Genomic DNA, 12,692 nt, shown 5'->3' on the forward strand with positions numbered 1-12,692 from the left:
ACGTATCCATTACAAACCATTTTTTACTCAAACGAAACTACACATATAATTTATTGGACAATTTCTGCTCAATGTACTCACATTTTTGATCCCTCTGTGTCTCATCACCTGTCTCATCATCATAATCACTATCTTTATCCTAACTATCCTTTTAGGTTGCAAGGTGTGAGCTTGATTGCACAAAAAAAGAGCAAGGTTAGTTTAACACCTCTTTAAAATACTTTGAGTAATGTGTGCCTTTGAAAAATCCCACTTTACTCTCACTTTGGTGTCCAGGTTGAAGATGTCATTACATCATTAGCTCAACAATGTAAGTTGTGTTTCTGGGATTGTAGGAGAGGGAGCAGTGTGCCTGAGAGACACAAAGAGGAAGAAATGAGACAGCCTTCTACAAAGTCACCTGTCACACCTCTTATTACTCTCCAGTTGGCCCATCATTAAGCCATCAGGCACAATCCAGATAACACTCTGAAGTTTTACTTGAAACTGCTGTACATTGGAGCTCTGTACAAAGAAATGTAGCAATAAATTACATTTAAAAAATGGGAAGCATAAAAACCTTACATATTTTAAATTTGTATGGTTCTTTATATGATAATAGTTTGAATGCCGAGGCTCATTACCTATAAACACATACAAAAAAAGACATTTGGATGTCTTCCTGTACAATATAACAATAATTGTTTTCTGTTTTCTGACATTTTACAGAGACATTTACTGTTCATTGATATAATGTTTTTGTTTTTTTCATTTTATCCAATATCAAAATAAATCTACATTGCAAGCCCCTGTATATTTCCTGGCATTATTACCTCACTGTTACTGAGGAATTATTTTTCAGAAAGTGGTCATTTATATTATTCATATCTCCATATGAGAAGTCCAAGGGAAATGCAGGAGGAAGTGACATTTCAGATTCTATTCTGAATTGATTAGAAGAAGTGAGTCATAAAAAAAAGTCATACTCATGGCCAAAGCAAATAAAAAAGAAGTAGGTCTGATTATCACAAAGGAGCTGAAACCACAAAAGTCAATTTAAACCAATGCACTGTGGCTGTAAAGTTGAAAGAGCTTTTGTCATTTGTCGATGAATTTGTTGATGTCATGTACTAAACTTTAATAACTTAAATAGAAATCTTTTGAATGAGTGATGTGTTTAAACGTCTTTACAGTATTGCCTTAGAAGTTGGAGGAAAAAGGCAGATATGCAATAAATCTTACTCCTGCTTTATGCCCGTGCTGTTGTGTCAACTCTTGATAAAGACAATGTTTTCTGGAAACCTCATGAAAAGAACTAACAGCTCCATTAATGTCAGGGATTGAGGTCCCAAACAAAGGATAACATTCATTAAAAAAACATGAATTGATGAGAATTAGCTGTGCTTCATCATGAGACATTGGGTGCAGACAGGAAGTGAGTTTCCTTCATGTTGCAGCAAAATGCGATTAACCGCTACAACAGTGATCGAATGGTTTCTATTTAGGGATACCATTAAAATTCCAGAAATAATAAGGAATTTGAGTTTTTGAAAAAAAAAAAAACCTTCAAGCTATTTGTAAGCTTGAAGTATGGTTGTTAATCTTGATCAGATGCCAAAACAAAGCTGTAGTGTAAGTTCAGTCAGGAAGACTAGAAGTGCTTCACAATCAATCTCATTCACCCTTTCTTATTTTGCTCGCACCCTCATGCTCCCACTCACACCTGCTGTCATTCTTGAGCTGTCAGTTTCGGGCTGTCATTGGGTAAGCAGTTATCTTGTTAGTGGCGCTCATCTGACCATTGACACGGCGTTCCTCATTTTCAGCCTATCATCGTTCTGCTCGCCTTTTGAATATGATTCTTTCTCAGTCTTTGTTCCTTCATGCTGATGTTTGGTGCACTACTCCACCTCCCCGTCACCGCTAGAAGATTCATTGTCCATCAATTCTTCACCCTTTCAGTCTCTTTAAATCATCAGCTTCACAACCAACAGGGTCTGGACTCAATGGGGGATTTATTCGGATGACGCTCAGAATTTTCATTCTCCAAACACATCAGCCACCCCATAGAGTACAAGCGTCAAAGACTTTCTGTCAAGTCACATTTTCAATTTATTCATTGTAATAATTATTTTCTTACATGCACTTCTCTGTTTGGATTGAAACGTCACAACCATTTCAATGCTTCTATGTAAAACCTCCCCACCACTAGGAAAACCAAAAACAGATATGAGCTGGAAATTTTATTAAAAAGTTTATAAGTTTTATGACTGCCAACCTTGTTATAAATCAATAAAAATCCAAGTAGTCAAACCAAACATCTCATTTTTGGCTAGGCTCTTAATATTTTGAGTTGAAAACCCACAGGTAATAAGTCCAAATGTATAATTTTTCCACCTTCACTTCGACAAATGATTGTCACAAAAATGTCCTTTGAAACTCTGCGAGTGAATTACATGTCTGGGATGAGAACCTAAGTGAAAGAAGGCTCTTTTAACCACAACTAGAAAAGGTGTTCCTTTTTACTTACAATCACAGCATTAGATCACATTTTCCCTCCATGGGTTTGTCAGTGACTGGTGGCAAAATTGCCAGCATGTCTGCTGCTTTAATTCACATGTCTCATGTCAGCTTTGTGCTTCAGGCACAATTTTCACCGTTAACAGAATTAGAAAATGGAAGAGAGTGAAAATTGAACACAGGACTAAAATTAGTTTACTACATGTCAATCTTTACAGCCTAATATGACGAGCAGGTCTGGCTGACAGTAAGGAGAAGTGGATGGAAGAGGTCTAAATTGCATGGCAGCTCAGGCAGGGCCTGATTATCAGTAACATCCCCTATTGTGATGATGCTGCAATTGAAGACAGCCATCGAAGAAGTGCTGTGGAGAGAATAAAGTACTTGGTCTTGGGAAACTATTAATAGTTTCACTTTCAGGACTTCACTTTCTCTGAAGTGGGCTTTGTTCAAACAGTATATACTGCACAGTGTTTAGTATCGCCCATAGCTCACAAATGTACAGTATTATCTTTTACAGAGGTAACACCATAAAACAAACCATATTCTCAAACTGTCTACTTTTCTCTCATGTCATGTTTAGGGTGGGAAACTCAAAATGTTGTGTGCCAGCATTTCTGGAATAACGTATAACTAAGAATATCATATAAGCAGGTGAATATCTGGAGGAAATAAGCCCACTGATAGCAAACATAATTACAAAGTAATATAAAGTTAACTAACTAACCTAGGAATATTTGCCTTTATATACTGTATTGTACATCACACCAGACCATAAACAAATATGCCCAGCCCAAAACAGGATTACAAGACACGATTATTGATGGACAGAAACCAAAGACAAAATGTAGACAATAATAATACTTAACGAAACAAACCCTACTGACGTTTCTTCACGGCTTCAGAGACAAATGTAGCCAGCTCCTAAACACTGCAATTAAACTGTTCAGTCCTGTCATCATCGTTGCTACAAAACATTTCAAGATTGGTGTTCTTAACTCTTCATAAAAAAGACAATAAAAAAAAAAAAGACACATTGTTGAAACAGTCTATGTTTCTCTGGGATGTTTTTAAATCTGCAAACTTTAAGAGCTATAGAGGCAGCATTCCTGTTCTGTCTATTTGACAATTTTGCTTTAACACAGAATTCAGAAATATATACCGTAAATTCCGTACTATTGAGCGCACCTGGATATAAGCCGCACCGGCTAAAAATAAGTAAATAAATGTATTTGTACATATATAAGCCGCACTTGATTATAAGCCGCAGGTGTCCACGCTATAACAAGAGCTATTTACACAGACGTAGGCTACCGGTAACATCCGCAAATACTGTAGCGTCCGTACGGACGTTAAAGGACGACGAGAGCGTTCAAATAATAACTTAATAACCCGATCACTGTCGGCCGTGACCACGCCGTTTACAGCAGAGAGCAACACATAACTTGCTGTAACAATCCAACTCTCTCTCCCAGCGTTCTCTCATACAGCCACTCAACACGTTCTCGCTGGTGCATTCACTGACTCTCCACATAATCGGAATTATGAACACATTATCAACTACTGACTTTACAACATGAACCGTTACAACACGAAGCCTAGCCGACGGTGTCTGTAACACGGCTGATGAAAAAGATGACCGTAATATATTTCACAAGAAAAAGTCCATCCATTCACTGCCTCAGAATGACTTCATTACTCACTTCCTCAGTCTCTGTTGTCGCTGTCAGTGTCATCTTAACGTGCAGCAGCTCTGTTAGCTTCTTTGACAGCCAGGTCGATCGCCTTTAACTTGAAAGCTGCATCATATGTATTTCTCCGTGTGTTTTCCATGATGAGGGTGCGTGCATGAAGCGCAAAATGACTGATATTAAGATCCGACGTGACGAAGTCAAATGTTTTTGCGGCACAAGCTCATTGTCCCCCATAAAAAATCCATGCATTAGCCGCACCGGAGTAGAAGCCGCAGTGCTCGAAGTGTGAGAAAAAAGTAGCGGCTTATAGTCCGGAATTTACGGTATGTACTTAATTGAAATACTGTATATGTTCGTAGTTTTGGTTTTAACAAGATATCATTGAAACATTTCTCTACGTATTAAACATTTAATACTAATCTATTCTAATCTTGTTCATTTAAATTATAGCCTAAATTCCCTTGATTTTGACTTTTTTGATAATGAAGAAAATAATAACTAACCCTGAAGGTGACTTACAATCTGAGACCTTAGAACAATGATATTATAAAACCATTTGAGCTATAGATGTTGCAGAAAAATGGCCTCCATGCTTATATTGTTTATATTATATAATAAACTAAATATGTTTTAACAGTTTTACATGCAACCTACCTCCAAGTGTCATTCCAGCTTCAAAACACTTCTTCAGCCGACAAGAGGGGCAATTCTTTCTCCTTAGCTTATCGATTGTGCAGTCATTTTTGCTTGCACACAGGTATTTCTGTTTGCCTGCTTGGACAGAGAAACAAGCACTTACTTGAAGGTAATTATCTGAATAAAAACATCAGACACTTGACTTGGAAAAATGTGTATGAACTTATTCCAATAATAATTACAGCTTTGGCTATTAATAACAAAAGTGAAGAAAAATTATCTCGACTCTACTGCAATTTTACCTTCCGCTGCCCTTTTGAAGAAAACCTTGCAGCTCCCACAGGTGAGCGCTCCGTAATGACAGCCTGATGCCTCGTCTGAACAGATCAGGCACATCCTCTGTGGCGGGAAGAAGAACTCCATTGGGAACATGTGCTCTCTGCCAGACTCGAATCTGCAACCAAACATGTGAAACAGGTCTTAACAATAAGTGTACATCTTTTAAATAATTGTTTTCACTTCCAGCCAATTCTTGATGGTTCTATAAGCTTGCATGTATCAGCTTTTTAATCATTATCAGGTTGTAAATTTAATAGCCCAAATAATGACTATAACCTTGACCTTTTTTCACCATAAAAAGATAAACATTCTTGCTTTTAAATAGCTGAATTCTTTTTAAACTCAAACTACAAAGCATTTTCTGTTAATTTCCCAGATTGGATCCAAGGCCTCTCAGTGAACAAGTTAAAGGGGGCAGACACTGTGATGAATGAGGATGGTGTGGGAGCGACAAAACTGAAACTGCAGGGGAGGGAGGGAGGACAAGGGGGCCACGACGGGTGCCTGGCTTCAGCCTTGAACACAGAAAGATTAGAGGAGGCTCAGACATAACGTTGCCTCAGTGACGTGAAACTAAGATGTCAAGGTTCAAAGTAAAACAGACAAGGATGAATTTTGTGCTCTCAATTTTTGGCAACAAAGGATATCAGGAACTACAATAACAAGATTTAATTAATCTTAACAAAGATGTGTATTTTTACTTAACCATAAATTAAGCTATGTTCCATATATGTAACTTTCATGTAGAAATGGATGCACATTTTTGGACACGAGGTCTGAGGTCCATCATTTAAAAGTGCCAGATATAACCATGCAGCCTTTTTAATTTGCAGTCACTGACAAATTGAATCTGTATCTAGAAAAAGCATTACAAGGAATCACACAAAGCAGCTAGATATTAAAGCAAAGTCCACAATTAGAGTAAGCCCATGAAAACAGACAAACAGAAGCACACAGACAAAAGGTAAAACATGACCTAACCATCACTACAGATTGTTTCAGCATAACTCACAAACTCTTGTTCCATAGAATTCTAATTTAAATCAGTACAGAGATGTAGTTTGACTCCACTCTCTGGGTATCACATTTCAATTGTTAAAGAATGCCAAACGTACCTTTTCTAGTACAAGCCATTTTACTTTGTCTGGTGGTAACTTTGTTAGATGAGTTTTATATTTTCTTCAGGGAATTTATTGTTTACTTTTTATAGAACATTTAGTATAATTTAATTAGTTTTTTCAAATTTAAAAATACTGATATTTTCAAAGAAAGATTCTAAAATGATAAAATACTTTATTTATGACCAGAGGCTTCTCATTAAGTCTTTCTACAATATAGATGTAAGTGTTAATCTTTCACACTTACATCTATAAACTTGGAAGTAATACTTCTATATTGACCTCAGTCTAATCCTAAATGCGCCATTGGTCTCAAAATTTAATTAAAAAGATTGGGTGACTTAAAAAAAAAAGACTCAGACATTTGTGACTTTCCCCTTTGGCTGTTTTTCTAAATAAAAACTGTAACGTATAGTCAAGTAGGTTTACACATTCTTGGTGTTGATAGGCCATCAGAAACATACATCCTATCATACAAAGTAAGTAAATGTGTCTATAAGCTTTATCTATGTACTCTAAGTTTGATTCAACCCTTCTTTACCCTTCATTTTTGAGACACACACTATTCAAAAACCTCGCAAAGGACAAGCCTTTCATTAGACTTAAAATAAAACATATAGTAAACGTGCGATTTACACATCTTTTTAAGCACCATTAAAATATAGAATCACCGAATGCACAAAGCCCACATTCAGAAACGTTGCTTTAAAACACAATGTACAGAACATGCAGACCACCCATCCAACTCCTTTTTGTGTGATATGACCTTATAACAGTGAAACACCGAGGTGTCATTCTGTCCCTTAAATAGCAAAAACAGCACAGAAAAAATATTGGTATATGTCACTTTATCATAAAAAAAAGCCTTCAAGGAGTATTAGAGACCAATAGCTCGTGTAATAGCTTTTGTCAGGCACACTGCAGTTTCATGCAAATTGATTAAAGATAACTAATTTATCTTTTCTGGATAAAGCTTTAGAAAAAGCCGGAGCGGTTTTCGGTTCTTAAAAAAACATTAAGTGATTTATGGATATGAAAACACAGAATGCAGCTCTGTGCTACATGAGATTGCGCTATATCTGTGTCTGCAGTGTAAACACGCTTCTCTTGTGCCAATCACAACAAAAGATGTTCAGGTGTTCCTCCTAAGCCAAAATCTCTTGGCTTGAGAATAGCGATAAGTTAAATCACTGTGCTGGAATTAAAGCAGTAATTCTGACTTTCTGTTACCAGTTTCATTACATTTAAGAGGAAACAGTTTAGGCTACTGGTCCTTAACACACTGATCACCAGCTCAACTTCTGTAATTTTCTGCACGTCATGTCCTCTCTCCCTGCCATTTCCTATCTCTCCTAAGAAATGCAGAAGATCAACAAATTATCTTTAAAAAAGAGAAGAAAAGGTTGGTGTTGAGAAACATGAAGAAACTAGTCCAGTACCAGCATACATGAGATTTGAAATCCTGTTTTTCAGAGTAGATCTTGACAGATTGAAGGTATCTAACTATTCCTCTTCATAATAAAACAACACAAACAATACTGGACACTGCATACGCCAAATGTGGACTATCTAGAACACTCAAGTAACTTTTCTACACTACATTATTTCTTGGGAAAGCTAAAAAAAAACATCATCAGTGTCATAGATGTGGATTTGATCAGATTTGGCATACTAGCTTATTGTTTAAATATTCTACACTAAATAAGGATCACAATCCTGCTTACTCACATCTTTACACATCTTAAAACACAGTCTTTATTTTGCACATTTATATTCTTCTTAGTTGTGAAACAAGCATTAAAATTCACCGTACAAAATTAGATACTTTATAGTAATTCATGTTATCAACAATAATGAGCAAACAAGTTCCCCTTTAACGTTTAACTGATGCTGAACATTTTTGTTTAAAACAGTACAACCATTTTCTAAATTAATGGGGTTTTCATAGTTTGAACATTTGGAACGACAAAGGTCAACCGAGTATAATTTGAGTCCTTTTCTGTGCACAGTGCTGTTTGTTTCGTGCAGCAGTAAACTCAGATGAGTCCGAGTTGATTATTCTCTGTTTAGCATGCAGCGGTGCATTAGTCATATTTTTCTTATACTGTATAAAACACCCAACAGTCACATAAATACAGTATATAAGCCGTTTGAAATAAGAATTCTTATTTTTAAATATTTTGTATATTTGATATACATTTGTTTGCCTAGCAACATTGTATAGTTCACACCCACAGGCTGGTTAAAAGTTTTAAAGACAAATCCTCTCATCAGTATCGTAAATTCCACTTTTTTATAAATTGTACACTCATTCACTTCACTCAATACAGACTCAAAATCTGAGCCACAAGGTTCACCCCTGTCTCCACTCTTCTTCTGTCTCGTCCGAAAAATGGGTAATCATTGAAAGGATCGACTCGTCACTTCTCTTTGTTTATGTCAAAACTTAATAAACAAGTCCAGTGGTGCCTTTACTGATCTAAATCAAAACTGTAAGAAAAGCTAAAATGTTCTGCCCTCAGGCCAGACAGTCAGGATATGACCCACTTGTGGGTGACAGACTAATATTGTTTGGATTATTTGATTCATGAAATGTTCCATTCATTGGTCCGAAAAGTCCCTTTTCTCGAAGCAGCATGCATGAAGTTAGTTATGAGCCGTATTTTAATCAGTAACAAGACAGGAAATGTAGGAACAAAATCACAGTTACAGATGAGATAAAACTCAGTCTCAGATAAAATCTCAGATAATATAATGCAAACCTTTAGAAGCCTTTTTATGGATGATATTGTTGAGCAAAACTACAGCAGGGGCAGATCAAATATTTAGTTTCCTTGTTTAACTTAGCCACATTGTCCAGATTATTTAGAGAATCTGCCTTTTGAAATTAGCTGCAGGATTGGAGGTTATTGGGAAAAGGAAAGCTTGAAATCCCACTTTTTCAAGGTCTTTTGCTTGTACACATCCTGCTTTCCTTGAAGTCTAAGCTGCACACTATAGAAACTCAATGACCCTGGTTTGAGGTCACTGGGTTTGCAGCCATTAGTAGGTCAGTAATATCAAAGGAAGAAAAGATCATTAAACTGAAAACAAAACAAATGCTGCAATCATCCATGTATTTCTCTGCTGAGAGGAGAAACAGCAAATACTTCTTTAAGATTTTGCAGCCGTCTTTTCCCTCTACAATTGAATTCCTTAAACATATCTCGTTAGCAGTTTACCAGATACACACTAAATGAACAGTATATATACAAAGAGAGTTTATAAAGAGTGTAAGTGTACTAATAGCTCTCAGTCATTCACTAACTCAGTGAAATTGCAATCAGTCAGTAATTCTGTCCTCTAAACACGCTTCCTTGTGACTGATGGTGGACAGGATTTAGGGTGAAATTTAGACCGAGAATAAGTCCAATTTTTTAAATGAGCACTTCATCTCTGTAACGAAAACATACAGGGAACTATACTAAATATCAATGTTAAGGAACGTAGAGGTGAACTGAAACCAACAGTGGCTCTGTGAAAGCATGTGCCTTCTGTGTTTTTTTGCATTAATTCAACCTGTGCAAGTGTCACTCTAAATTCAAACATCTTGAGCAAAATTTAACCAAACCGTGTGGCGATACCTTTTAAAAATTAATAACCAACATAAAATTAAGAGTTAAGGATTACCTTCCCATAATTGCATTGAACACACACATACACACTCTCTCTCTCTCTCTCTCTCTCTCTCTCTCTCTCACACACACACACACACACACACACACACACTATATATCATATATTTACAGATAAGATCTGTGACTTCTCCAATAAATTTATAGATAAATTACCCTGTCAAAAATGTTATTTAAGTTAACAATCAAAGCCACTCATCAGCAGATATTTCATTGTGAGTTTATTGCACATTTTTGACAGCATGCACCAATTACACTGTAAAAGTTGAGATTATGAGGTGTGCCAGACACCTGATACAAAACATATTTCATGTTTGATAAATTCAATTAAAAAACGTTATTTGTCCCCAGGAAGAAATTCAAAGGTGACCAGAAGACTAAACGTCTATGAAAAACACACATATTAAACAAAACTGTATTGGTTTTATACTTAGTAAAATATGAAGGAATTTGTAAAAAAAAAACTGAACTAACCAAAATAAAGAAGTTCCAAATAAAAACAAATTGTCTGTTAATGTCTAGATTGCATTTCTGTCTGCTGAACATAATGTGATATTTTCTGTCATCTGTTCCGTTTGACATTTATTCAACTGATAAAACAAGTGAACAGAAAATGTTACTGCATTTATCAAAAAAGACCTTCAGCTGTAAGAAATAATTAAACAAGTTGGATGCATTGCGATTAATAATATTCATCACTTTTCTTTCTGTTACTGAAGTTCTGATTTCGTGGCATTCAGTTTTGCATTTTTCTCTATTTATTGCCATGCAGGCTGCACATGACTAAAAACATCAAATTTGTGACTGAATAAGTACACAGGGACCAAGCTCTTACCACCTTCTGAGATCAGATTATGGCCAGATTGTGGTAAAATGTTAAACCTAGAAATTAAATTAAGATAATATTGCCCTCCCCCCCTTTTTTTTTTTTTTTGCAGAATCATAACATCATCAAAATGAATAGTAGTAGTCTAGCCACACAGATTACCTGGAATCATTGTAGGCGAAGTCCAGCCACTCGCCCACCTCGCTCTTCACATAGTTGGGATATGGTGGCCTCAGCATCCCGTCCGGGTACCACTGCTCCGGGCGCATCACGCTCCTCTCGTATGGATTACATATAAACGCTGTGTTTGTTCCAATGCTGTCTGCATTCATGCACTGCCTCGAACCCCAACCCTGAGAATTGTATTTCTCATCAAAGTTGTAACTACCTCCCCACAACGCTCCTGCATGTTGAAGGTCCTCCGTTTTGATTTTGACGCTGAATTGTTCCGGATTATATCCATCGAACTTGTTCTCCATGGCTTCCCCAATATCTCGCGCTTCATCAGGGGGCTTGTAAACTCTGCACGGCCTCCCTGTGGATGTCTGTGCTAAATTGGCTGGCGCAGATTGGGCATAAGGGCAAGATGTAGCACGCGCAGTGTCCAGATGATCTATCTCCTCTGAAATTCTGTCCTCGGAGTTGCACAGTCTGAAGTTTGGATCGTCCGCGCATGTTTGTGTAGAGGTGAGATGTTGAAGGCGCGAGGTACTCTCTGAACTTTTGAACATGTCCACCAGTTGCTTGTGTCCGCGTGGAGGCAACTCATCTCGCTCGCTGACAGCAGTCGGGGCGCGCGGACAGCTCAGCGGCACCGCTCCAACTCCGAACAAATACTCTCCTCCTACGTGGTCATTTGTAGCGCAAGAGGGGAAAGTAGCGTCCATATCGCTCGTGTCCGTGGACTCCATGGTGAGTCCCAGTGACACGGACACAGCTTTGCACAGCTCTCTGGCTGTTTCTGAGATTGAGGCGCAGGCAGCAAAAGAGCGACTGTCGCCCACTCGACAGTCAGCGTTTAGGAACTCCTCCTGAGGAGCAGCAGCTGTTTGACAGCAGGGTTTTTCCATGTCACAGTCTATCGGATGAATGTGTCCAGATCCGTAAATGACTTGCTCTGTAATATCGGATTGTTTTAGCCAGCCGGCGCCGTTTCCCGTGAAGATTTTGGCGAAATAAACCCCACTTTCCTCAGATTTTTGTGCCATGCTGGGAGCGCGCGAACCGTCGGCTGTCTTTTTTTCCTCTCCCCTTTATCAAATTCTGTTGCGAGATAACTGCCGGTCAGTTTGGCTCATTCCCCAGAAAGTGTTTACTTGGCTGAGAGGTCTGGAACTTTGCACGATAGAAGTCTCAAGAGGTCACAGTAATTGTTTCTGCTCAACCGAACTCTCATGCAGTGAAAACGTTTTGGTAAAAAGGTCCTAGGAAAGCAGCAGGAGTCATAAACTCCTCCTAAACTGAGATCTACAGTCAGGGGCGCTCCAGTATGATTTGGTTTAACATGAAATCAGGAAAGGACTTGGCACTTCCCCCGTCAAATAAAAAAACAGACCACTTATTTACATCTAAAACGTAATACATTTATAGATTTTTACAGGACAAAACGTGAATTGTCTTTTATGCTAATATGCCATGTCTGCAGGATAGCCGGCTCATTTGTGTAAAGTTTTTTTCTCTCCTATAAATCATTTGTTGTCTTTTTCCCCCTTCATTTTGGTCACAAGCCTGTCCCCCCAACATTTCATTCTTTTGTTTTACCTTTTCAAGACAAATCGGTCAGTTTCAAAGGCATTACCAATATGCTAAAGTTTAACAGCAGATAAAGGTAAAATAACTTTGTAAGTAATTCAGCAATAGAACAGTCACAGACTCCTATATCTAGAGAACATGAGGACTTATTGTT

General features: G+C 37.6%; 1 protein-coding gene across 2 annotated transcripts in view; it reads right to left on the reverse strand.

Moving 5' to 3' along the window:
* ar (androgen receptor) overlaps positions 1–12,233 on the reverse strand; it is a 30,181-nt gene extending 17,948 nt beyond the window's left edge. Inside the window, exons 1-3 of one of the 2 annotated variants that reach the window (XM_079356621.1) lie at positions 10,949–12,233; positions 5,132–5,283; positions 4,848–4,964 (exon numbers count right to left, since the gene is read on the reverse strand). In XM_079356621.1, the coding sequence (XP_079212747.1) occupies positions 4,848–4,964; positions 5,132–5,283; positions 10,949–11,994 (1,315 nt within the window). In that variant the 5' untranslated portion in view covers positions 11,995–12,233. Of the gene's footprint in view, positions 1–4,847; positions 4,968–5,131; positions 5,284–10,948 lie in introns of both variants that reach the window. The other variant, XM_079356620.1, reaches the window with a different exon arrangement.
* Between the last annotated feature and the right edge of the window lie 459 nt (positions 12,234–12,692).

This window comes from Symphodus melops (genome assembly GCF_947650265.1).
Source record: "Symphodus melops genome assembly, chromosome: 11".
Taxonomy (NCBI): Eukaryota; Metazoa; Chordata; class Actinopteri; order Labriformes; family Labridae; genus Symphodus; species Symphodus melops.